This window comes from Epinephelus moara, chromosome 17 (assembly GCF_006386435.1).
Source record: "Epinephelus moara isolate mb chromosome 17, YSFRI_EMoa_1.0, whole genome shotgun sequence".
NCBI classification, from domain to species: Eukaryota; Metazoa; Chordata; class Actinopteri; order Perciformes; family Serranidae; genus Epinephelus; species Epinephelus moara.
Genome location: NC_065522.1, coordinates 2,941,411 through 2,964,581, shown reverse-complemented (window position 1 = coordinate 2,964,581; position 23,171 = coordinate 2,941,411). Strand labels below are relative to the sequence as shown.

General features: G+C 39.4%; 1 protein-coding gene across 1 annotated transcript in view; it reads left to right on the top strand.

Moving 5' to 3' along the window:
* Window positions 1–23,171, top strand: part of ank2b (ankyrin 2b, neuronal) — a 157,526-nt gene that overhangs the window by 5,187 nt on the left and 129,168 nt on the right. Inside the window, exon 2 of the mRNA XM_050066933.1 lies at window positions 12,560–12,661. Within this exon, the coding sequence (XP_049922890.1) occupies window positions 12,560–12,661 (102 nt within the window). The remainder of the gene's footprint in view (window positions 1–12,559; window positions 12,662–23,171) is intronic.

Here is a 23,171-nt window from a genome sequence, read left to right as displayed (position 1 = left end):
CTGTTCATGTGCCAGCCGACATGTTGTTGTAGTCACCTAAAAGCGTCAGCAGATGGCAGGAGCTACATTTAACGTTGAAGCGCCATACGTAAACTATCAAGCTACTGTATCTTCCACAGGAAGTTCTGACAAATGTTTCAGAATAAAAGCCTATTTAGAAAATGGAGGGATTCTCTAGCCGAGGTTATAAGGGACTTTTAATTTGAAACAAGTGTTGAGTTTGAAATGACGGTGCATATGTTAACTTTATAAAGACAACAGAGCGGATAAAAAGTAAATATATAAACACACAGAGGGATTAATAAATAACAGACCGTCTATAATGTAGTTTGTTTCAAATGAAGCTGGGAGCCTCTGCAGTTATGGTGAGTAAAAGCCCTGCCGCTATTTGTTAATGTTATTACTGTATGTCCGACCGTGAGGATGTAACATTGTTTGTTAGCTTGATGCTAATGACAGTAACATTAACTCAGCGGGTTGACAAAGTGCCTCTGCTGTTTCACACCATCATTTCCCCCTTTAACTCTGGGTGGTAACATCCCTAGAGGAAATATTAAAAATGCTGTGGTGTTGTTGTCATACAGTTGTCTACAGCAGCAGATCATTCTGTGTTTCTACTGGTCAAAGTGACGGCTGTGACGGGAGAATTGGATCTCAGTGAAGGGCAAGTGGTCCATAACTTTAATTTTGGGGACAGAAAAATGTAGGCTTAGCACCCTGTGGTCCATTGCCCAATAGTAAATGTAGAATACTCAAAAGTACTTTATAAGTGCTTGAGTTACATTTCTCAGGGAGTAACGTTGGAAGTACTTTTAAAATAATTGAGTTACTTTACTCAGGGAGTAACGCAGTAAAGTAACTGGTTACTTTTTTAAAAAGTAACGCAGTAATGTACTTTGATTACTTTTAAAGTAACCCTTACCCAACACTGCTCTGAACAAATAAAAACAAGGCCTACAAGTTATAATAACATGCTTAGATTTCAATAATGCGTCTGAGCCGGTGATAGCTGTGGCTGGAGGTGTTATGTTTTTGGATTGTCCCTCTGTCCGTCCCATTTCGTGTGAATGCGATATATCTCAAGAATGCCTTGAGGAATTTGACACAAACATCCACTTGGCATTAACGATGAACTGATTAGATGTTGGTGGTTAAAGGTCAAAGGTCACTGTGACCTCAGGTCCATCTAATTCACGTCAATGTGATATCTCAAGATTGCCTTGAGGAAACTTATTCAAATTTGGCACAAACATCCACTTTGAATGAAGGATGAACTAATTAGAATTTGTTGGTCAAAGGTCACTGTGACCTATTTAAATAATTAATTAAAGTATTCTAAGTATAACAAAGTTTCTCACTAATGTCAAACAGGATAAAATAATGAGGTGATGACATTTCACATTTAAAATGTCAAGGATCAACTTTAGTGTGACATCATAATGTTCTGCAAAAACACTTTTCTGGCCATGATTCAGTGTCATATCTCAGAGACAGAAGGGGATCAGATACTGAATTGGTGACATTTTAGAATTTGTTGCTTCTTTGCATCAACATCCATATATGAAGCATCAAGTGTCATATGAGCCTAGAAACCGCTAGGTGGTAATTCTAGTCAACAATATGAGCTGACAGCCCATAAGCATCAAATGAATCCCCAAATACAGCTATTATGTTATTTTTATTCTATATGTTATTTTTAAAGGTTTAGGTTTAGAGTCTGACATCACTAATTTTGGTTAAATTAGTCTAATTAAAACTAAGAACCTACAAGAAAAGTAGAGGATCACTAGAGTAATAAGGCTTCATCCTCTGGGGACCATGTCTGAAAATTTCATTAAGATTTTGTAGGAATATTTCATTTCAGACTGTTGAGTTAGAAATGGTGCACCGTTCATCCACATGACAGTGTAATGCATAGAGTGGCTCCATTCGCATGTCTAAAAAAGCAAATACAGGGTCTATATATGAAACATTTCTCCAGGATTACATAAAAGACTAGAAACAGGAGGTAGTTTGACTGAAGCAGAGAAGCAAGTTGTTTCCTTGTGTTTTGCTGTGATGCAGGGTTTTCCAAGCATGACAAACATGATATGGTAACATGAAAATTCTCAGAGTTGATGGATGAGACAACAGCCCATTGGTTCAAATGTTATGTTGAACACTGCAGTCAGGTTAGTTAGAATGATCTACAACAGTTGGTATGAGAAACTGACCTGTTTATTGTTAACAGGGTTAAATAAACAAACTTTAAACTTGAACATTAACATTAAATAAAAAATATAGCTGGTTTGCTTTGGCTGCTTTGGCCCCTTAATAAATAGAAAATAAATCAACACAAGAAATCTTTAAAATGTCTAACATTGAAATTAAAATAGCAGCAAGACTCCACACACTTGTACTTTGGCCCCCTAATAAATAAATAAATAAATAAATAGATTAACACCACAAGACATTGTTGACATTTAACAAACAATGCAGCCTTTCCTTTTCAGTTATTTTTGTAGTGTCAGTGCCAGCCTGGTGCTGCTGTTTCCAGTGTGTCTGCATGCTGGCCTGGTGGATTGATAGTAAGTGCTGGAGCAGATCTCTGGAATGGACTGCTTGAATCGCGGAGCGCTGGGCTGGCCGGAAAACCTGGATCGGAATCCATGAAAAAGAGTTCTTGGATCGGCATTTTTCCATGCCGTCCGATCCGATGCACGTTTTTTGCTAATATCGGCGGCCAATACCAATCCGAATATCGGATCGAGACATCCCTAGATAAACCACATTTTTGACTTGTGAATGAGTCAATGGAATTTCTTGCAATAAAGAAAAAATACTGGCAATCATGTCCGCCTGGCACAAGCCACATGTTTTGGACAACTGTGAAGTGACAGAATGTCCCAGCATCATGGTTCTTATATTGCCAGATTCCAGAGAGTATTATTTGTATTTTTAATATATTTTTATATTTTAAGTTTCAATTTGCACTCCATGCCCAGTTGGGAATTTTAACCTACAATATTTGTATTTGTATCAATAAAGACCAACATTTTTCCCAATTTCTTTTTCATTTTTTTCATGAAGGGGTTCTTGTTTAATTTATATGATTTAATTAATCACAATTAAAAATTAACCCTTATATACCAGTTTTGCTCATATACCACTAACTGCTTTTTTTTTTTTTTTTTTNTAGAAGAAGAAGAAATGATTTTACACTTGTCCTGTGCATTTGACCCTAACTATGTAAGAGCAGTGGTGCTATGGCAGACCCTCTGCGCTGTCATCAGCACAAATTATGTCCCCATGTGATAAAATCCACCGTCCCCCCTGACTTTTTTTTACAACTTGAGTACTGGTTGTAATGATTATTGGATTCACTGATTGAAGTGCTTTTATCTCAAAACTGTGGGTATGTTCATGGAGTAATTTGTGCAGGATAACCCAAAGGAGCTCATATTAATATCCAAACCACACACACAAACAGAGCCAGCCACAGAAGTGCCGTTGCTAGTAAACAGAGATACTGTTATTCCGTTCTGACAGCTAGGAATAGAATGTGCTTCCTCCATCAAGTAAACAAGGGCACCGTTGCTACCTCTGTGTGTGATTATGCTCTTACTTTTGTTCTTATAGGTCCAAGCTAACACTTTAGCATCCACTAGTACATACAGTGGCATGCATAAGTTTGGGCACGAATTGTCAAAATTCCCTTTACTGTGAGTAGTTAAGTAAGTAGGAGATGACTAGATCTCCAAAAGTTAAAGATGACACATTTCTTCAATATTTCAAACAAGATTTTTATTCAATCGTTTTCCAGTTTCAAAAAGATAAAAAAAAGGAAAAGAACCTGAAGCAAAAGTTTGGACACCTTGCATGATAAGTGCCTATAAGCACCCCCTTTGGCAAGTTTCACAGCTTCTAAATGCTTTTTGTAGCCAGCCAAGGGTCTTTCAATTCTTGTTTGGGGGATTTTCACATATTCTTCCTGCAAAAAGCTTCTAGCTCTGTCAGATTATTGGTTTGTCTTGGATGCACTGTTTTTTTTTTTAGTTATATTCACAGATTTTTAATTGTGTTTAGGTCAGGGGAATGTGAGGGCCATGGCAAAACCAGCTCAATCCTCTTGAGGTAGTCCATTGTGGTTTTTAAGGTGTTTTAGGATCATTGTCCTGTTGTAGAAGCCACCCTCTCTTTTAATTCATAATAATTTAATTCATTAATTATTTAATCCACTCTTCCCTCTACCTGTGAAATGTTCCCGTTCCACTGGCTGCAACACAAGCCCAAAGCATGATCAATCTAACCCCATGTTTAACAGTTGGACAGGTGTTATTTTCATGAAATTCTGCACCCTTTTTTCTCCAAACATACCTTTGCCCATTGTGTCCAAAAACTTTTATTTTAACGTCATCAGTCCACAGGGCTGGTGGTGCACTGTTCTACTGTGCAGCTGTCACTGCACAGTAGAACAGTGCACCACCACTCCAGAGTCTGATAAATCTTCCTGCAGGTCTTTTGCAGTCAAACGGGGGTTTTGATTTGCCTTTCTAATGATCCTACAAGCAGCACTCTCGGAAAGTGTTCTTGATCTTCCAGACCTCCATTTGACCCCCACTGCCATTAGTCATTACATTACATTAACTGCCATTTCTTAATTACAGTATTCATTTTTCCCCACAACCATGCCATAGTGTATTGTCTTTGTTGCAAGTGGGACAGAGCCAATAGATGTTAGGTTCCGCCCAAGATGGCAGTGCATGGGTGTAATATCACAGTTAAATACTCCTGAGAAGCACTTAAAAAGTCTGACAAGAACTTGTGTGTTTAGCTTTGGGTGAGACCAAAAGAAGTGTTGAAGGCCTTTTTAAGGCAGCTGTTTTAACATATTGCAGGGAAAGCACAGATGCAATTAATAACTTATTGAGGGAATGGGTCAAAATGTCTGTCATGGAAAGAGTCTATTAGATTTGAGCATGAAAAGTAATTCTTGACCTTGGAAACAATAGTTTGACAAAATTTGTTTGATTTACTTAGGTTACTAGCCTTTTCTACATCTTCCAATCACACTAAATGGCCGTCATGGACCTTAAGATTACTTTGTCAAACCTTTCTCACTTAAACTAAGAATGATCTTTTATGCTTAAATGCAAAACCAAGAATTGGCATAGCCTAAGTGCTCAGGATGGTGGCCATGATCAGCTGAGAAACTCCTTACCTTAAAGAAAGTTGTTGAGACTTGGTTGAATGTCAGTAGCCTACATGTACCATGAGTTAAATCTATTGGCTTGGTTAAGCTCATGTGCTGCATCTTGGATTTTTGGAGCACGGGGAGAGTATGCAGGCTCTGGGGGTATAAACACATACATTGAACAGCAGCAGTGACCCATCGTTCAACACCGGCACACCATGTCGGTCATTTTGACTTGACCAGCAGACTTGACCACCAGGCGTTTCGCTGTTGAAACAGATGATATACTTTACGCTCTAAAACCTAGTTTGACCAGCTGAGTTGCAGGTGACATCCTCAGCCAGCTGGAGTCGAGCTCAGACCGGCCAGTTCACACCGCTGCAGCTTTTCTCTGCAATGTTCTGAAACGGTTTCATCTCATCCCAAACATTTGTCTGAAGTGGGCATTAGAGGGTCTTTTTGTACAACCAAACACTAAACCTAAACCTTATAATTAACTTTCATGAACTAAAAATACACTTAAATAGTGACAGCTATGGCTACACCTATTCTCTGTGAAACCGGGGTTACCCTATGGTTATGTTACCTAACCAGCATTATTGCTGTAGTAGCGACTTACCAACAGACAGCACCCATCTGTCACGCCCTTGTTTATGCATATCTTTAAGCCTTAATAACATTTTAGCAGGTGAGTTATATAAATATTACCCCTGTACAATTGTTATGAATGAGGAAATTACCTATAAAGACCAAAACTGTTTTTGTTCCAGGCTGTAAACATGTTTATTTCTGCAGTAAAGTTGGGTATTTTAATATGGGGGTATGGACCGTTTCATTGCTATTCTGTTGCTAGAGCAACAACTTTGGTCCCTGTTACTTCCTGTCAGCTTCTTCATTAACATAAATTCAAACAGGAAATACAAAGGGACCCATTTAGAATGTTTATGTTGTCCAGTTTGAAACGGTCTATACGGGGATTTACTCACTCTTGGAGCCAGCCTCAAGTGGACATTAGGGGAACTGCACTTTTCGGCACTTCTGTGTTAGCTTTACTTTTTAGCCCTGGAGGTTGCTGCTTTATAAACACCAGAGGTGTGTGTGTGTGTGTGTGTGTGTGTGTGTGTGTCTGTGTGTCTGTGTTTCTGTGTGTCTGTGTTTCTGTGTCTGTGTGTCTGTGTGTGTCTGTGTTTGTTTGCCTTTGAAATTGTCCAGACTCTGTGTGTGTCTGTGTTTGTTTGCCTTTGAAATTGTCCAGACTTGATAGACTCAAACACGCCCACACAGCTAAAGATCCGGCATGTCTCACGTGATGCCATAGCATACTGCTGTGCTGATAGACAGCTTTAAAGGAAGCGATGCCCTTCATGTTTTCTGTGCCTACTTTCCTGGCTCTGCTGACAGCCAGAGCCTTGTTGTCATGGTTACCTCCGGAGAGGGCAGTGCTTGTCTCTGTGGTAACTGGGAGGGGCGAGGATGCTCCCAGCCTGGGCTCTGGTCTCTCACAGTGTGTGTGTAGGGGTGTTGGGGGATCGGTTTGCATTATTGATAAAGCTCTTTGCGCTTCACTGATAAGAGACGGTTACTTTGTAAATGAAGGTGTGATGTAATGTGATGGAGGAGGAGCTTCAGCACTGGGCTTTGTCATGCTTGGTAGGTTTCATTAAGTCATGAAGTAATGTGTCTAGGCACGAGCTGAAACAAAAGCAGGAACAGAATGTTATAGAAAGGACGCATATGATATGATTATATATAAAGATACACATGGTGTAGTCAGTGTTGTTAGGGATATTTATCTTTATTTCTACTGCCTAACTCCTTTTGACAATGTACTTGTTTAAGTATGGTGAAAGAAGCAGAAAAGCAGTGACCTTCATGCCTGACTAATGTTCCTTTATTGACTTTTATTCTTTATTTCTATGCCTATTAAAGACACTCACCCAAACATGACCTTCATGAAACTGTAGGCCTCTTAAATCACTTTTCTGATGTGCACAGCACATTCAAAGCATTTCCCCATTAAAGAGAGTGACAAACTGACTAAGCTCCTTATAACCAGGAGTTATGAAACAATTTCTGTAGGAAGCTGGCTGCCACAATTCTCCCTTTCTCCTCAATGATAAGTGTTTTCCATTCAAAAGCCCCACTTGTCTCAGAGTCCTGTTGGTCTAAGTGTCACTATAGCAACTGGTCAGTTGCAGGACGATGATTAGGGCAAGGTCTTGCATAATGTGATGCTGCAGCTTTGGAGGGAATGTGAGGATATTATCACACAGGCATGATTGTGGGAATGGCTGCTTTGTGCAGTGCTGCTAGAAACAATGCTGACCCTGTAAGAATATGTATGAGGCTGGATGAACAACGCTTTCCAGGCTTAAGTATAGGCCATGTGCCATGTGGACTTTCTGTTTTTCTTATGCCACTGTGCTGGTGATAGCTGTAGCTGGAGGCATTATGTTTTCGATTTGTCCATACATACGGCCATAAGTCCAATGAACATGAACACAATATCTCAAGAGCACCTCAAGGGATGTTTTTTTTTTTTTCAAATTTGGTTTAGACATTCCCTTGGACGTGATTCATTTTTGGTGGTCATAGGTCAAAGGTCAAGGTCACTGTGACCTTGCGTCTATCTCATCCTTTTATATGCAATATCTCACGAATGTCTTGAGGACATTTCTTCAAATTTGGCAAAAATGTCCATTTGGGTTCAACAATGAACTGATCAGATGTTGGTGGTCAAAGGTTAAGGTCACTGTGACCTTGTCTTTCCCATTCTCGTGAATGCAATATCTCAGGTATGCCTTGAACTCAAGAACACCTTGAGGGAATTTTTTTCAAATTTGTTACAAACGTTCACATGGACTCAGAGATGAACTGATTAGAGTTTGGTGGTCAAAAGTCAAAAGTCAAGGTCACTGTGACTTTGTCTGTGTCTGTGTCACTCTTGTGATCTCAACAACAGCTTAGGGGAATTTCTTAAAATTTGACACAAATGTCCACTTGGACTGAAGTATAAACTGATTAGAATTTGGTGGTCAAAGGTCAAGGTCAGTGTAGTCTGAGTGGGTGGAAGTTCGCTGCAAAGATCAGCCTCTCATTGGGCGGAACGAGCCACCCGCTGAAGTCCCGCCCTACCACCTCCGGTTACAGTTTTCAACACGTCCTTTACAAACTTTTGCAGTGTTTGATCTTGTGGGGATGTAGCCATTTTTCTGCCATGGTTCGCGTCCTGTAGGCGATATTTTTGTGGGCGTGTTACACCAAAACCTGTTTCCCCCCGGCAATATTTTTGCAAGCGCACTGTTGCTGTGGCACTGCCAAGAACGATTGTGATTGGTTGAAAGAAATACAAGCAGCCGGGGCGTCGGCCCAGCCAGACCTTTCTTTTCTTGAGAAAGGTCTGGTGAGCGAGACTAAGGTCAGTGTGACCCCACAAAAAATGTTTTTGGCCATAACTCAAGAATTCTTATGTTAAATATGACAAAAGATTACACAAATGTCTAATAGGATAAAATATTGAAGTGATGACATTTTATTTCCAAAAGGTCAAAGGTTAACTGACCTGTGACATCATAATGTTCTGCATACAACACTTTTCTGGCCATAACTCAACATCATATCTCAGGAAGAGAAGGGGGAAACATTTGGTCAGATACTGAATTGGTGACACTAATCTTGAAACTGTACTGATTGTATTGATCCTCTGTGCTGCCGGGGGGAAGATGTGTATGAAGCATCCATGTTTTCACAGACATGGATGTAAACTGTAAGAGAAACTTGACTGGTGCATGGAGGCCTACAACCGATAATTCTAGTTTCACCCCTGCCCTCATATGCCTGAGCCTTTCACTGTATGTATATAGAGATCCCTCCAGAAAATTGCAATCTTGTGATCGTAATAATTAACGCAAATTTAATGAAAGTCCGCAATATTTGCGGGGGCTTGCAATTTTTCAAAAGTCCCGTGATTTTTTCCGCATTTTTCCACATTTTCCGGCTGACCAGAAGTCATCGCGCATGCAACGTCATTTGAAACGTCATCAGACGCGTCATCAAATTGCACTAATGGCATTGCAGTATGGAGAAACGCTCTGTATTGACATAAGAATTTGCACTGTTTAAATGCATACGATATGTGTTGAATTTATTAAAATGTTATGTTTACAGAAGATGTAGCTTACATGTTGTTTTACTGTCACATTGCCTGGTTTGAGAGCTACAATATTCTACAATATTTGCAACATTATTGGAGTCCATGTTTTGAAACTAATTAAATAAAGCTAAAGAAGAGAACTATAAATAACATTTGCAGCTATTTTTGTAATATTCAGTATGATTATTATTGCAAGTGATTACATTACTTATTTTTTTGGAGGTAGTAGTTTTAAAAAAAACATTTTTTTTTTTCTCCTTTTGTCATTTGCCGCAATTTTTGTCATTTGCCACAATTTCCCGCAAAAAAATCCACATAAAAATGCTGCAATTTTTACCGCAATTTTGGACAAAATTGGCCACAAATTCAAGGGTTTTGGGATGCAAATTAAAGGTTTTTTTGCTGCGAGATCCTGGAGGGACTGATATAGTTATATACATGCAGTTGCATCATGTATCTCTGAGAGGCTTCAAGTCTCTGCCAGTTGACTTTTGTGGTGTATTGGAATGAATAGTAAGCTGTAATACAAACTTGAAAACTTATGCGTAGATTGTGGACTAACAGATGAGTACTGTCCTCAGAGGTGATCGTGGCAATATTGCAGAAAGCTCCAGTAGCTGTGAATTTGAGTGATGCAATGCAGTTCTCTGCAGTAGTCAAACAGCAGCTGACTGCAGGTCAGCCAGAAACATCAGAGCAGGACTAAATGTACGTGTGTGAGGTAGGCATCAGTGCTGCAGTGTCACTGCTCATTTTATACATCATCAGTGCTGCAGTCTGTGAGTATTACACAGCTAAGATAAAACAAAACAGAATATCTGCCGAAGCATCCATGGACAAGACAGTGAGTCCCCACCATCCTCCAGTTGTTGTGCTACAGTCTCTCTAAATCTGACCTCTGACCCCATGTTGGAAGGAGTAACACAGTTTAAATGCAGTAAAAATAAGCATCACACAGTGTTTTTCCACAGGAGGAGCAGAGAGCCAGGAGCTTTAAATGAACTGTATGTGAGCCAGGATTTAGCTTTAGTCAAAGCACCAGGAGAAAAAAATGCTGAATCATTCTGCCTCCTTACAGTCCTGGTCTGTTTCCAACTGCAGCTCACTCAGCATCCAAAAACAAACAGGGGACATGTCCTTCCCAAACGCCCAACATAAACATTATTATGCACTAAGGAAACCGTATCCTCATGATTATGGCTGCATAATCATTGCTGATAATGATTTATTGAGCAGTTCTGTTGAATGCCAATTTGTCTTTCGTCCTTTACAGAAAATTAAAAAATAAAAAGATCTGCACAAGCCACTAGGATAGATAATTATGTACCAGTTTTTAGAGCACAGTCTCATACAAAAGCAATTCAAACTCCTTCACAGAGTGACAAATTACAAACAGCATACATACATACATAAGATTAGATCCAGTATGCCATGGCATACAACTGCCAGTAGAGCAAAAGTCACAGTTAAAGGGGCCCTGCAGGGTTTTCTTGTTAACAAACATACGGTAATTTATGTTTACATTCAATTTTAAAGGTCTCATGTTATGCTCATTTAGGTTCATACTTGTATTTGGGGTTTCTATTAGAACATGGTTACATGTTTTAATGTTCAAAAAGCATGTTATTTGTCACATACTGTCTGCCTGAATATATCTGTGTGCAGGCTCTGTCTGAAATGCTCCATTTATAGCACCTGTCTTCTTAAGCCCCCCTTCTGAAAAAGCTTAGTCTGCTCTGATTGGTTAGTCACTATGTTTACATGACATTAGAGAAAATGGATTTATTGTGTTAGTCTGACAAAAAACAGACTTTTGAAATACATGTCAACAGAGTCCCACTGAAATCATACTAAATCAAATTTCTTAAAGTTAGACTAACACACCTAGAAAATGCGATTGGGAGTTGAATTCCTCCTGCATGTATACAGTCAATCAGAACCAAACTGGCCTAGGCACTCTGCCCATGCTCCACAGTTTTCATCCCGGGTTTTAACCCAGAAATGAAATAGCATTAAATGCGTAACAGAAGAAGAGGGGGAAAAAAAGAAAAAGTAAAGCGTACAGCACGTACAAAATGTACAGAGCTGTAAAGTTGACCACCATGGTACCAGTTTGCCGCTAGCTAACTTGTTTTTTGATTGTTCGGTCTGTGACATAAAAGGTCAACCGGAAAAAGGTCCAATACTGACAAGCTGAAAGGGGGCATATCGACACCTATCGTAGCGGAGTCGGACATACTTCGGTCAATAAAATGATTCCCTTCCCATGCTTGTATACTGAGACAAGGACAGTAGTTTGATTAAATGGCCTAGTGGAGCTATAACCGTAGCTCCACTCAACTATGCATTGTAAACACACTGAGTGTTTCTGTGTCTTCCACATTTGTGCTCTTGGCATCTCTGCATCGTCACTGCAGCCAGAGAATGACTGTAGCAACACTCTATTGGCAGTTTCTACTTTTACACAGTATAGTTGTGACCAGAGTTGCAACACTATGAGATTGTCACGGTACGATAATTGTCTCAGAAAATGTTGCAGTATCATGGTAAAGTATAGCACCATGATAGCATGATAAGGTGCTATACTTTGCATGATAGCAAAGTATAGCACCTAACCACGTTATTCCTTACAGCGCTACTGTAGAAATGATTATAGGTGCAACTTCTGCTGAGATAGTGGAAGCAGCAGTAAGCCACTTAGTCGCATTGACTGTCTATGATCAGTCAGTGGTTAATCATGGTAGCTAACTGCCAACGGCTAGGGATGCATGATAATATTGGCACATCATCTATATATAATCTATATATCTAAGAGATATTAGCTTTAAAATGAACTATTAGAATTGGCCAACATGGTTTTTCGGATTTTGCACAATGAATGAATATCACATACATTGAAAAGTATTGTATTTCATGTCTCCATCTGCTCTATTGTCCATCATGATAAGAGTATGAATGCATAATATGAGGTTCATTCCACTACAGAGGACACTTGATGATCACTAAAATTAGGTGGGGAAAAGAGTGGACATAGATATTGGTATCGGTTAGCGGTCAAATGAGTTGTTACATGTCAGCATATTGGATATCAGCAAAAAATCCAATATCATGCATCCCTACCAACAATTCCATTACTGTAAGTCAACTGATGTAAATGTAGTTTGGACATTATGTATATATATATTTTTTTTTTAACTTTTTATTTTTTATTTTTTTTCCTGTATCTCTTCCAGTCGGACAGTAACACCAGTTTCCTGCGAGCAGCAAGAGCAGGGAACATTGAAAAGGTTTTGGAGTATCTGAAAGGGGGAGTGGACATCAGCACCTGCAATCAGGTAGGAAACAAATCACATAACATCATTCACAACCCCCACACTCACACACTACAAATGGTGGCACAATATGGAGTTGTTTTTTTTTTCTTTTTTGATACATGGTACATTTTGATGGAAGTGTGGGAATGCATTGTAAGACACTGTAAAACACAATAACACCTGCTGGGAGGCTCCCCTACAAACCTGTCTTAGGAAGTATGATATAAAGTCATACAAATTACTGTTAAGACTGTTAGTTGGCTATTCAATTCACAAAGTTTGTCCACAGTTAAAATTCAGTTATAAGACATGGGACACTCTGATAAGCTATCTGAGGCTTGAGAGCAGGGGCCCAGACACAACATAAGAATTTTAAATATTTGATGATGACTTCATTTCATTTCTGAGTTCTAACATGCATGCTTCTTCAATGGCTTTACTTATTGAGCTACAAAAATGGAGCCGTTGTTAATGTTATTGGTTACAACCATGCTTTTCCTACTATGACAAATCAAAATGTAATGAAGTGAAAAGTGAGTGTATAAATATTTTCAGATATATATTTATGTTGGAAATACAAAATGTGAAAAAAGATGTCAGGTGCACACTCTAAGACTCGATGCAAAAATATTTTCTTTTATTCAAGTACCAACGTTTCGACTAGACCGTCTTTATCAGGGTTTTACAAGACACTGAGCTACCAAACATTTTATAGGACACACAGGTGAGCTCTATGATGAGAGGGAGTCTCTTCAATTAGAGGCACATGCCATGGGAGGAGCCGACAATCAACACAAATTGCCACACAGATGAGACAGGAAAAAAGCACAATAAGATCAAGGCTCAATTTCCATTCAAGTATAATCTTAAAGACTAAAAAAGAAAGAATATAGACAGTTCAAAAGTACAATTCAAAAACAGTTACATTCTTTTCAGTTATCAAAAAGTAGTAGACAATAAAAAGTATCATTATTTTAAATACAGCCAAATCAGGAAGAGAAAAATACATTTAAACACCACTTAAAGTGGAAAAGAACAGACTACCCCTGTTTTCAAAACAATTGTTAGGACTAGGAAAAAAGACATCTAGATATATGAAACACAATTGTTAATGATTTAGTAGAAAAATGTTAAATTTTGAATACAATTTTAGAAAGAAAGAATTTTTAGGAAAAAAATGAATTTAGAAAAAATCTACTTACAATCTACTTGAAATAGAAAAAAGTTAAATTTTAGGAATTTTGGAAAAATGTTTAAGGATTTAGAACAATCTACATACAAGGAAGTTAAGGATAAAGGATTAGAAAATGCATCACAATGCCTATAAGACATACGACAATCTAGAGTCAAAGAAAAAGTTTAAGGTCAAACTCAACATTAAGGCCACTGGGAGCAAGAGTATTTTAAGTATAGATCCAGAAAGTTTCTCTTTTCAACAAAAGAAGATCGAAATCACCCCCTCTTCTAGGAAGACATACTTTTTCAATCCCTATATAAGCTGAGCAGATATAGGATGTCCAGCCTCAATAAAGTGTGCTGCAACAGGATAGGTCATGTTTTTACTTATCTTATGGAGCTACGGTGTTCAGCTATACGTGTCTTAAGGGCACGCTTGGTTTTACCCACATAATATTTGCCACAAGGACAAAAAACAATATAAATAACACCTTTAGTGGTGCAGGAAATAACACCTTTAATAGGGATCTTCTGACCTGAATGAGGGTGTTTGTAATCTCTACATTTATAAGTACTGTTGCATTGCGCACAGGCACCACATCTATAGTTACCATCTGCGACAGGAGCAAGAGTGCGTTGTGGCGAAATTTCTAGAGGAGGCAAGTCTGAATGGACTAATGCATCTCTCAGGTTTCTACCTCTTGAGAAGACAACTCTAGGGGGATCATTAAAGACATTTGTTAGAAGAGGATCAGACTTTAAAATGTGCCAGTATTTATGCAAGATCGGTTTGATCCTTTCAGCACAATGGGAATACTTTGTGATAAATAGAGGAACTTCTTTTTTGTTTTTATTTCTAGCACCTTCAAACAGGTCAGCTCTAGAAGTTTTATTTATTTTCTTAACAGCAGAGTCCAATTGTAATTGGAAATATGAAATGTGCCATGGATAATAAGCAACAGCATTGTTATACTTTTTTCCAACAGCCAAGTGCACAGGTTCAGAAAAAAGTGATTTTTAGCAATGAGTGATTTTTTGCCATTTATCATCTCTGAAGTTGTTACTTCTAACATGTTAGCAAAACCTAACACTAACATAATGAGCTGAAAGAAGCTAAGATGCTCAGCAGGATGATACTTCTCTGTGGGTTTCATCACTACCAGGGACATTGTTTACATTACACACAGTCATATATTTTTGCCTGTTAAGTGAGCCCAACGGTGCTGTTTCTTTAAGCAAACAATCAGAATGTATAATTCTAAGTGCTAATGTGCTCATGTTGTCCACCACTAATGAAAATGTCCTTTCAATGTAGTGGGGGAGTGGACTGTGTTTGATCATGGAGAGTTTCTTTATTTAGGCCTAGTCATTATCTAGTCTCCTCTAAGCCCATTAGCATTCCAGCCATGGATGAGTGGGGCAGTGAAACCTGATAGGATGTCAACAGTCCTGTCCTGGCAACAGCCATTATGGCCAGCCCTGTAAACAAAAGTCACATGGAGTGGAAATTTAATATTTGTTGGTGGCTCTGTGGTGTGTGAAGACTTTTTGTTGTCAACTCATGTGGTTGGAAAGATGTTGGCACCACCATCACTTGTGCCCTTGATGATATTTTGAGCTCCTGTGTTTGTATGTTTCTCTCCAGCTATGTTTCTGTCCTACTGCATCTCAGCTGAGTGGTGCATTAACAGGTTTCAGAATTAATCACAGTAGATATCATATATCAAATCAGCATGCCAAAAGAAAACTGACTCCTTTTAGTTACTTACTGAGCTAGGTGCTGTGGCTGGGGTCATTATGTTTTTGGATTGTCCATCTGTCCATGCTTTTCCTGTGAATGCAATATCTCAGGAATGCCTTGAGGAAATATCTTCAAATTTGGCACAAACGTCCACTTGGACTAATCGATGAACTGATTAGATTTTAGTAGTCAAAGGTCAGGGTCGCTGTCACCTCATTTGTCTAATTTTTATGAACACTATATCTCAAGAACACTTTGAGGGAATTATTTCATATTTTTGGCGCAAATATCCACCTGGACTCAAGGATGGCCTAATTAAAACATGATGGTCAAATGTCAGGGTCACTATTGCCTCACAAAACATGCTTTTGGCCATAACTTAAGAATTCTTACACTTATTATGACAGAATTTTTCACAAATGTCTAATAGAATAAAATCACACATTGAAGAGATTTTTAATCCAAAAGGTCAAAGGTCAGCTTCACTGTGACATCATAATGTTTTGCAAGAACACTTTCCTGGCCATTATTCAACATCATATTTCAGGAAGAGATTGGGAGACCTTTGGTCAGATGTTGAATTGGTGACACTTATCTTGCCTGTCCACCTTGAAACTATGCTGATTGTATATATCTTCTGAGCTGCATGTTTTAGAGTAAAGACCTTTTCTGTAGCAACATCTTTATTCGAAGCATTGTCACCTGTCGTGGCTTTGGGTCTAGACAGACTAAAGAAACTGTAACTGCAACTTGACTGGTTTGTGAAAGAATACAACCACGAGGCAGTAAATGTAGTTCCATCTATGGTATTGAGTAGGGTTAACCTTGGACAATTTTTTCAACCTTTTATGCATGTTGGTCCAGAAGTTTGATTTTACTGCTCTTCAGTTTACTGCACTGTGCACCAACTGGGCTGGGTGGGAGCCACCAGAGGCAATTGATAAACTGTTATAGAGCATCTTTGGCACCACTCATTCTGCAATTACTGCTAGTAACATTGTCCCAACCGAAGAGCAGAAACATTGTGCTAACTTAACGCAGTTGGCCGTAAGTCTGTCAGCAAAGCCAACAAGAAATTAAATGAAAATCAAGACTTACTGTACAAAACATTAAGATTTCACCACCTCTAAATGGTTAGAGCTTCGAAATGCAGCACTACAGCTCACTCAGTGGAAGTAAAGTCTTGTTGTATTTCACACCATTTTGTGTTTCTTTTTTGTCTTTTTTTAAAAAATAAATTAACCAGTTAGTTACTGGTGTTGGAATACTGAAAGCAAACAAACACCTGTGCTTCGCCAACTGGGTGTGGCCAGGCGGATTTTGCAAGTTTGGCCCACCGTGCGTGCTGGCACAGCTACTCCTCTTTCGCACCTCCGTCCCTCCTACCTGCGCAAGTCGGAAAGAGGGAGGAAAGAAGGCGTGGAGTGGGTTTTACACACATCACACCAATCAAATGAGCCCCTCTCCTCGCCCTTAAATGGGTGCCAAATGTGCCAAACGGTGCCAGTCCCCTTTGATCTGACATCAGATGTGACGGGACAGTCGATATAGAGATACATTTATGTGCTGATTGCAGATAGTTGCATTGAATAGTGTTTTTTTGGGTATTTATTGCATTATTAATGTGCCTGATATTCTGGAAACCTGCCTGTGAGGTTTTGGTGACGTGTGCGCACTGTCCGCCGGTCAGCCAAACTTCGGCTTACACCGGCTGCGCTCTGCCTGTGCTGACAGTAGACCTGGTTTCAGCTGGCGAGCTTTTAGCGCACCTTCAGCGAAGCCTTTTGGCACGAAACTGTCACTGCGGCAAGCTGGATCTGTTGACACCTCCCCCTGCTGCGCCGCCACACCCATCTCAGCGCACCTCGGTCTGCCAAACTGCCAAACTGAGCACGCCTCGGGTTGCGCTGCTCGAAACTAGCTCTGCGCGGGGTTCGCCACCCTGCGCTGCGCCAGGAAACTAGAGCCCCTAGTGTTAAATGTTAGCTGCTTCAAAACATGTATGTATGACATGCCTCAGTCTTGTGTTTGTGAAGAGAACAACAGCGTATCCCCTGCAGGAGTACAAGGCTTAGCCTGTTGCACATAAACACAGTAAATTTTGAATGTAGTAAGAGCAAATAGTAAGAACTTAGCTGATTTTGGAATATATCAATGCCCTAACAAAAATGAAATAATATAATAATGAAATAACACAATGTTTCCTTGTAAAAACAAACAAATAAAAGAATGCACACAAAACAACAGAACAAAGATCTGAGAGTTTGGTAAACCAACCATCAAGATAAAAAATGTAGTTTTTTTAACACCAAACTGCCTTGGGTGTATATGGTCAACAAGGTTGTTGATGCTTAACCATGAGAACACCTTGACTTTTTTATTACACACACGTAATTTGTAAGTATAACATATCACTTACTTTGACAAAAAGGCTGCAACATCAGTCAAAAGATACAGCTACACAGGTCGACACCCAGGGGACCCTAATGACTCCATTACTGGGGTAGAGTGCCAGTATTGGTCTGACTAGTTAATAGTGAATGTTTTGTGGTACACTGAGGACTGTAATGTCTCACTGCTGATAATAATATTTCCAACTAGCTATGAGCTTTTTTTTTTTTATGAGCGTCAGTCTGTGCCTCTCACTCTCATTAATACTATATCTCAAGAACACCTTGAGGGAATTTCTTCAAATTTGGCAGAAACGTCCACTTGGATTCAGTGATGAACTGAATAAAATTTGCAGGTCAAAGGTCACTATGACCTCAAAAAACATGTTTTTGGCCATAACTCAAGAATTCATAAACTAATTACGAGAAAATTTTACACAAATATCTCATAGAATAAAATGATGACAAGTGATGACATTTTTTTCTCTAAAAAGTCAAAGATCAAATGACCTGATAGTGTTCTGCAAAAAGAGACTTACGACTGCGCGTAATTCTAGTTCTTTCTTTTTTTTGTCCATCTTGCTCCACTTCATGATTTCTCTAAATGTCACCACTTGAGAGAGACGGGAAAGGGGTGGAGTCGAAAAGAACTGGACCAAAAGCAATTGGCTAGGAGAAACAGGCTGACAGATGTAAAAGCCAACTGCAATGGGCCAGCAGCCCACTTGCCTGGGCAATTTAACCACACAGTATTTTTATTTTTATTCATTTGATCAGTGAGGGAGGACAGTATAGGGAGTGGAGTTCTAATAATGTTACAAAGGAGCAGATAAGTAATTAGGACCACATACCATGTTGTGGAAAGTTTTTTTTTTTAGCTCAACTGAGTTTTGAGCAGAAACTATATTCGACACCATGCTAATTGTTGATAATCTTAACTATTTCCCTGGGAGATCTTGTGAGAGAGACTGTGAACTTCCCCTGAATGACTAATGGTTATCAGTGTTTCACTGTTATAATGCTAATTATAGCTCAACAACAAACTGCACTGATGAGTTGGTATTTACCCTGATTATAACCACCTCATTCCCCGGAGACAACTCCAGCACTGCTAAATTAGATTTCACCACATCACATTATTTACATTGCTTTAAAACTGCTATTGTAATATATCTAACAGACAATTAGGAATCTCCTCCTAAGTGATTGTGTTCATAGAGGCTAACAGAATGAGGTAACAGATTTGATGGATGGAGGCGTGGGCACACAGGGCATGGAGAATGATAAAGGGGTTGGCGGCCTCCTGAAGGTGAATGGAGGGTATGGGGTAGGGGGTGGAGAAAGATTAGTAGGGCCCCTGGGAGTGATGGCAAAACTGAAGGTTGTTCATAAATAATATGTTCCAAATTTCCCTTTGGGATAAATAAAGTTCTTTCTATTCTATTCTATTCTATATTAATGAAAGACGAAAAGAATGTGCATGATTTTGCACACAGAGAGTCCATTATTTAGAAATTGTGAGTGATGAATGTGTAGTACATTTGCCATATGGTATGTACATATGGATATTCAGTATCAGGGTGACTATAAAGTCTTTCCCTGACTAAATGGGAAGAATAGTTGAAGTTGAAATTGCAACTTTTTTCAACAAACCCCCGTTCTGACTGTCTTGTCCTTTGGGGGAAAAAAGAAACAGGAACTTGTTCATCTTTGCAGTAGCTGTCTGGTGATGAGCAGTGACAGGTTCCACTTCAAATAGACTGGCAGAAGCTTGTTGTGAGATGAAAAACTGAACAGAAACCACAGAATGTGGGTCAGAAGTTATGTTCTCCCCTGCTGTCCCACAGTTTTCAGGCATTTTCCTTACATACTTTTTATTAAGTTATCTCAATGTTATCTTTATCTTTTGGATTCAGAGGTTGCTATTTTTAATCAATGTACTATAACCAAGCTAGTACTTTTGAGTCCAGCCTATTATACCTCTGATTGAACAACTGATTTTCCAACCGGGGAAAACGGCATTCCCAGGAGACAGCATCAGATTTTTTTTAAAATCACCATTCGGAAACGTTTTTGGTGATTCAGAGGTCTGGAACATGGCTATCAAGTTCCACTGCTAAGCAACAACATTGAAACATACAGTTATGGTCAGGCACACTGCACCCATCCATCAACCAGGTCTTCACACCCTTGCTTTCTGCCTCACTACATATATGGCATGCTACTTTATGCGTTAGCACTGAGCATTGGCATTTGATGTAAATCCTGAGGTGCTGAATTGATCCGGGTTATGATTGTGTTTATGACGACCCAGATTTTGTGTTTGGTCATGTACACACCCAACACATTTTAATTCCAGTTCCTCAAATATCACCACTTTGTCAGTGGACCTAGGCGTCTAAATATGACATGCTAGGTACCCTCCTGCGTCTGTTTGGGATGTTCAGGGACAGTGTGTAAATCTACGCCTGTACACACATTGTGTCATTTCAAAATACACCTCTGTTTTCATAGAAAATGTTTAGTTTCTGCTCGTTACATGCATATTGTCTTTTTTTAGATAAGCTTACAATTTAGATAAAACACTTTGTTTTGGGGTTTATTTCCTTAGGTTTAGGCAACAAAGTCACGTGGTTAGGTTTAGAAAAAAACATCATGGTTTGGCTCAAAATTCACATGAACAAAGCACTCCTAGGTGAAAGTATGGAGTTTGTTTTACCCATCCACCACTGACTTTCTTGATTTGTATTAAGGGATTTGCCAATGTTGTGACAAACTGCCATCCGGTGCATATCATACTACCGCGAAGGCTGCCACTGTGTTTTTGATGCCGACATCCACTGACTAAGTGCCGGTATTTGATGAGTTGGGTTGTTGGCCACTGCTTCTTAAACTGATGTGCCCAGTGCATATTATACCTCCACAAATGGTGCCACTGTGTGTAGGTGGCTGGTGCCAATATCTCTGACAAAGCGGCGGAATTTGACAAGTTGGGAGTGAGAATGTTGCAACACCATATCCCTTTTTCAAACACTTGGATAAGCCCTTAGCCAGCTTATAAGAAACCTGAACATGTCACCTGCAGTACTGCAGGATACTGTTGAATACATAGACATACATACTGGTTTCTGTGTGCTGCCGAATACCTGCACAGGCATTGCTTCAGCCAAGTGACAAGTAACATCAATATAAACAATGGTAGTAACAAAAATATCTCACTTCTGGAGCAATGAAGAAACAGAGTTTTGTATTTTGGTAATGAAGAGGCTGCATATCTTCATGTACTTCTCCCCTGTCCTAGCTCCTTTCAGGAGTAGCGGTGAGAGGGGGAGGGGGAGGGAGAGAGAGAGAGAGAGAGAGAGAGAGAGAGAGAGAGAGAGAGAGAGAGAGAGAGAGAGAGGCAATGGAATTGCTAAAAGCAGACAAGTGTTGGCGATAGGAGCAAAGAAGAAATTAGCAGAAACGTTGTCCAGTGTAGTGTTTAATATTTCCTGTTGCCCATTTTTGCAAACATCCCAGCACCTGCACAAAGAGACTGTGTTAACTAGGAACTAGGATGCTAGTGTTTGTATGGATATGAATAACCACATTTCTCTGTGCTCCTTGCAAACATCATTATCCTAATGTGATCAAAACCACAATTAGCCTCATAAATTGTGAATATCCTTGTCAATGTAAACACACCTATGTCAGCTGGGATATTCTCCAGCCCCCCCGCGACCCTCAAGAGGATGAGCGGTTACGAAAATGGATGGATGGATACAGCATTTGTACAAACACGCTGTGTGCAGGGTGATATGAGGCCAGCAGGAGGCGGGCTGGTGCATGGACATGTTAGCTGATACAAAAACAGCAGGCCTTAGCTGGAATACATCTTCTGCCTCGTTAGTGAACAGATACCTCCTGCCAGCTGTGGAATACCTCTTGGCAGGGAAAACTGAAGCATACTGTAGTCAGATGATTCTATGATGAGCATTCACTGTCTTGGTATCCCACAGGGAGCCTATGTGGGGACCTAAGGAGTCCAGTGGGACCATCAGCCATAGGAGGCTGTGTGATGATGGTTAGTTTGGCAGTCATAGAGAAAATTACTTATCGACCCAGTGGCTCTTTTTATACTGCAGAATAAGTTCATGCTGCTGAAAGGGTTATTGAATTAGTGCTGGGTCATTTAGAGGAGGAGAGTGGCAGACTAGGGAACAACCCTACATTTACCTGCATTTAAGATGTGACTGAAAACCGAAGGCTATTAATGGAGTGATGCTTTGTTCTGCTGCTTAACTGCTTCAAAATGCCATTTTCTTTTTCATTCTACTATTGAAGGTTCCCTAATGAATATTATTTATATCAGGGGAGTGTAGAGAACCTCCTAAAGCGGAGTAAATTGTAACACAGACTTTTTAAGTGATTACATAGGGTCGATTCTTTCGTGCTCTGGCCAGTTGACCCCAATACTGCCAAACAGTGACCCCTGAAATTTCACAGAGATTGGACATGTTTCAGCAGTGTTCAGTAACAAAGAGTGTTTTCAGCTGACATAAGTAAATTTCTTTGTCATATTTGTTTTTCAATCACTGAGCTGTGTATGTGAAAGTCACCGAATCCAACCATATATCACCTTAATAACTATCTTCTTGCCTAATACATAACACTGTTTTGAACTATGAAACTCTATAGATAAAATTTCCACACAATGTGGTTAGTTGTAACGTGATGTTACAAGTTCATTTTCTCTTTTCTTGCACTTCAAACTTATGTTCAGTTTAAACTAATGTCCTTAATTAAATGAGATATACTTTGTATTCTTAATATATCAGGTATCTTGACACACAATTTCACAGTCTTGTCTATATTCATACATTTGATACATTCAATATTTTGACATGTGGATCTGGGTTACCCAATCTATGTATATCTATTGGTCCAACCATTAAATATGGATGATAGACTAACAGATGGATGGATACCTGTATGGATATGTATTCTTCCCCTGATGCAGATGGAGACATAGTGTATCTACATCCATTTATCCATAAATCTTGAAGGATGAAAGAGAGGAAATTACAGAATATCCACGCATACTGATGATGCTTCTCAAAGTCAAGAATGCTTCCTCTGTAGGACAGATCTTTCCAAATTGGGTCCTATAGAGGCTAGGCAAGACTCCTTTCTAGCATTCAGTGAACACACTTTGGAAGAGGCAGCAAGTGCCCATGCATCATTG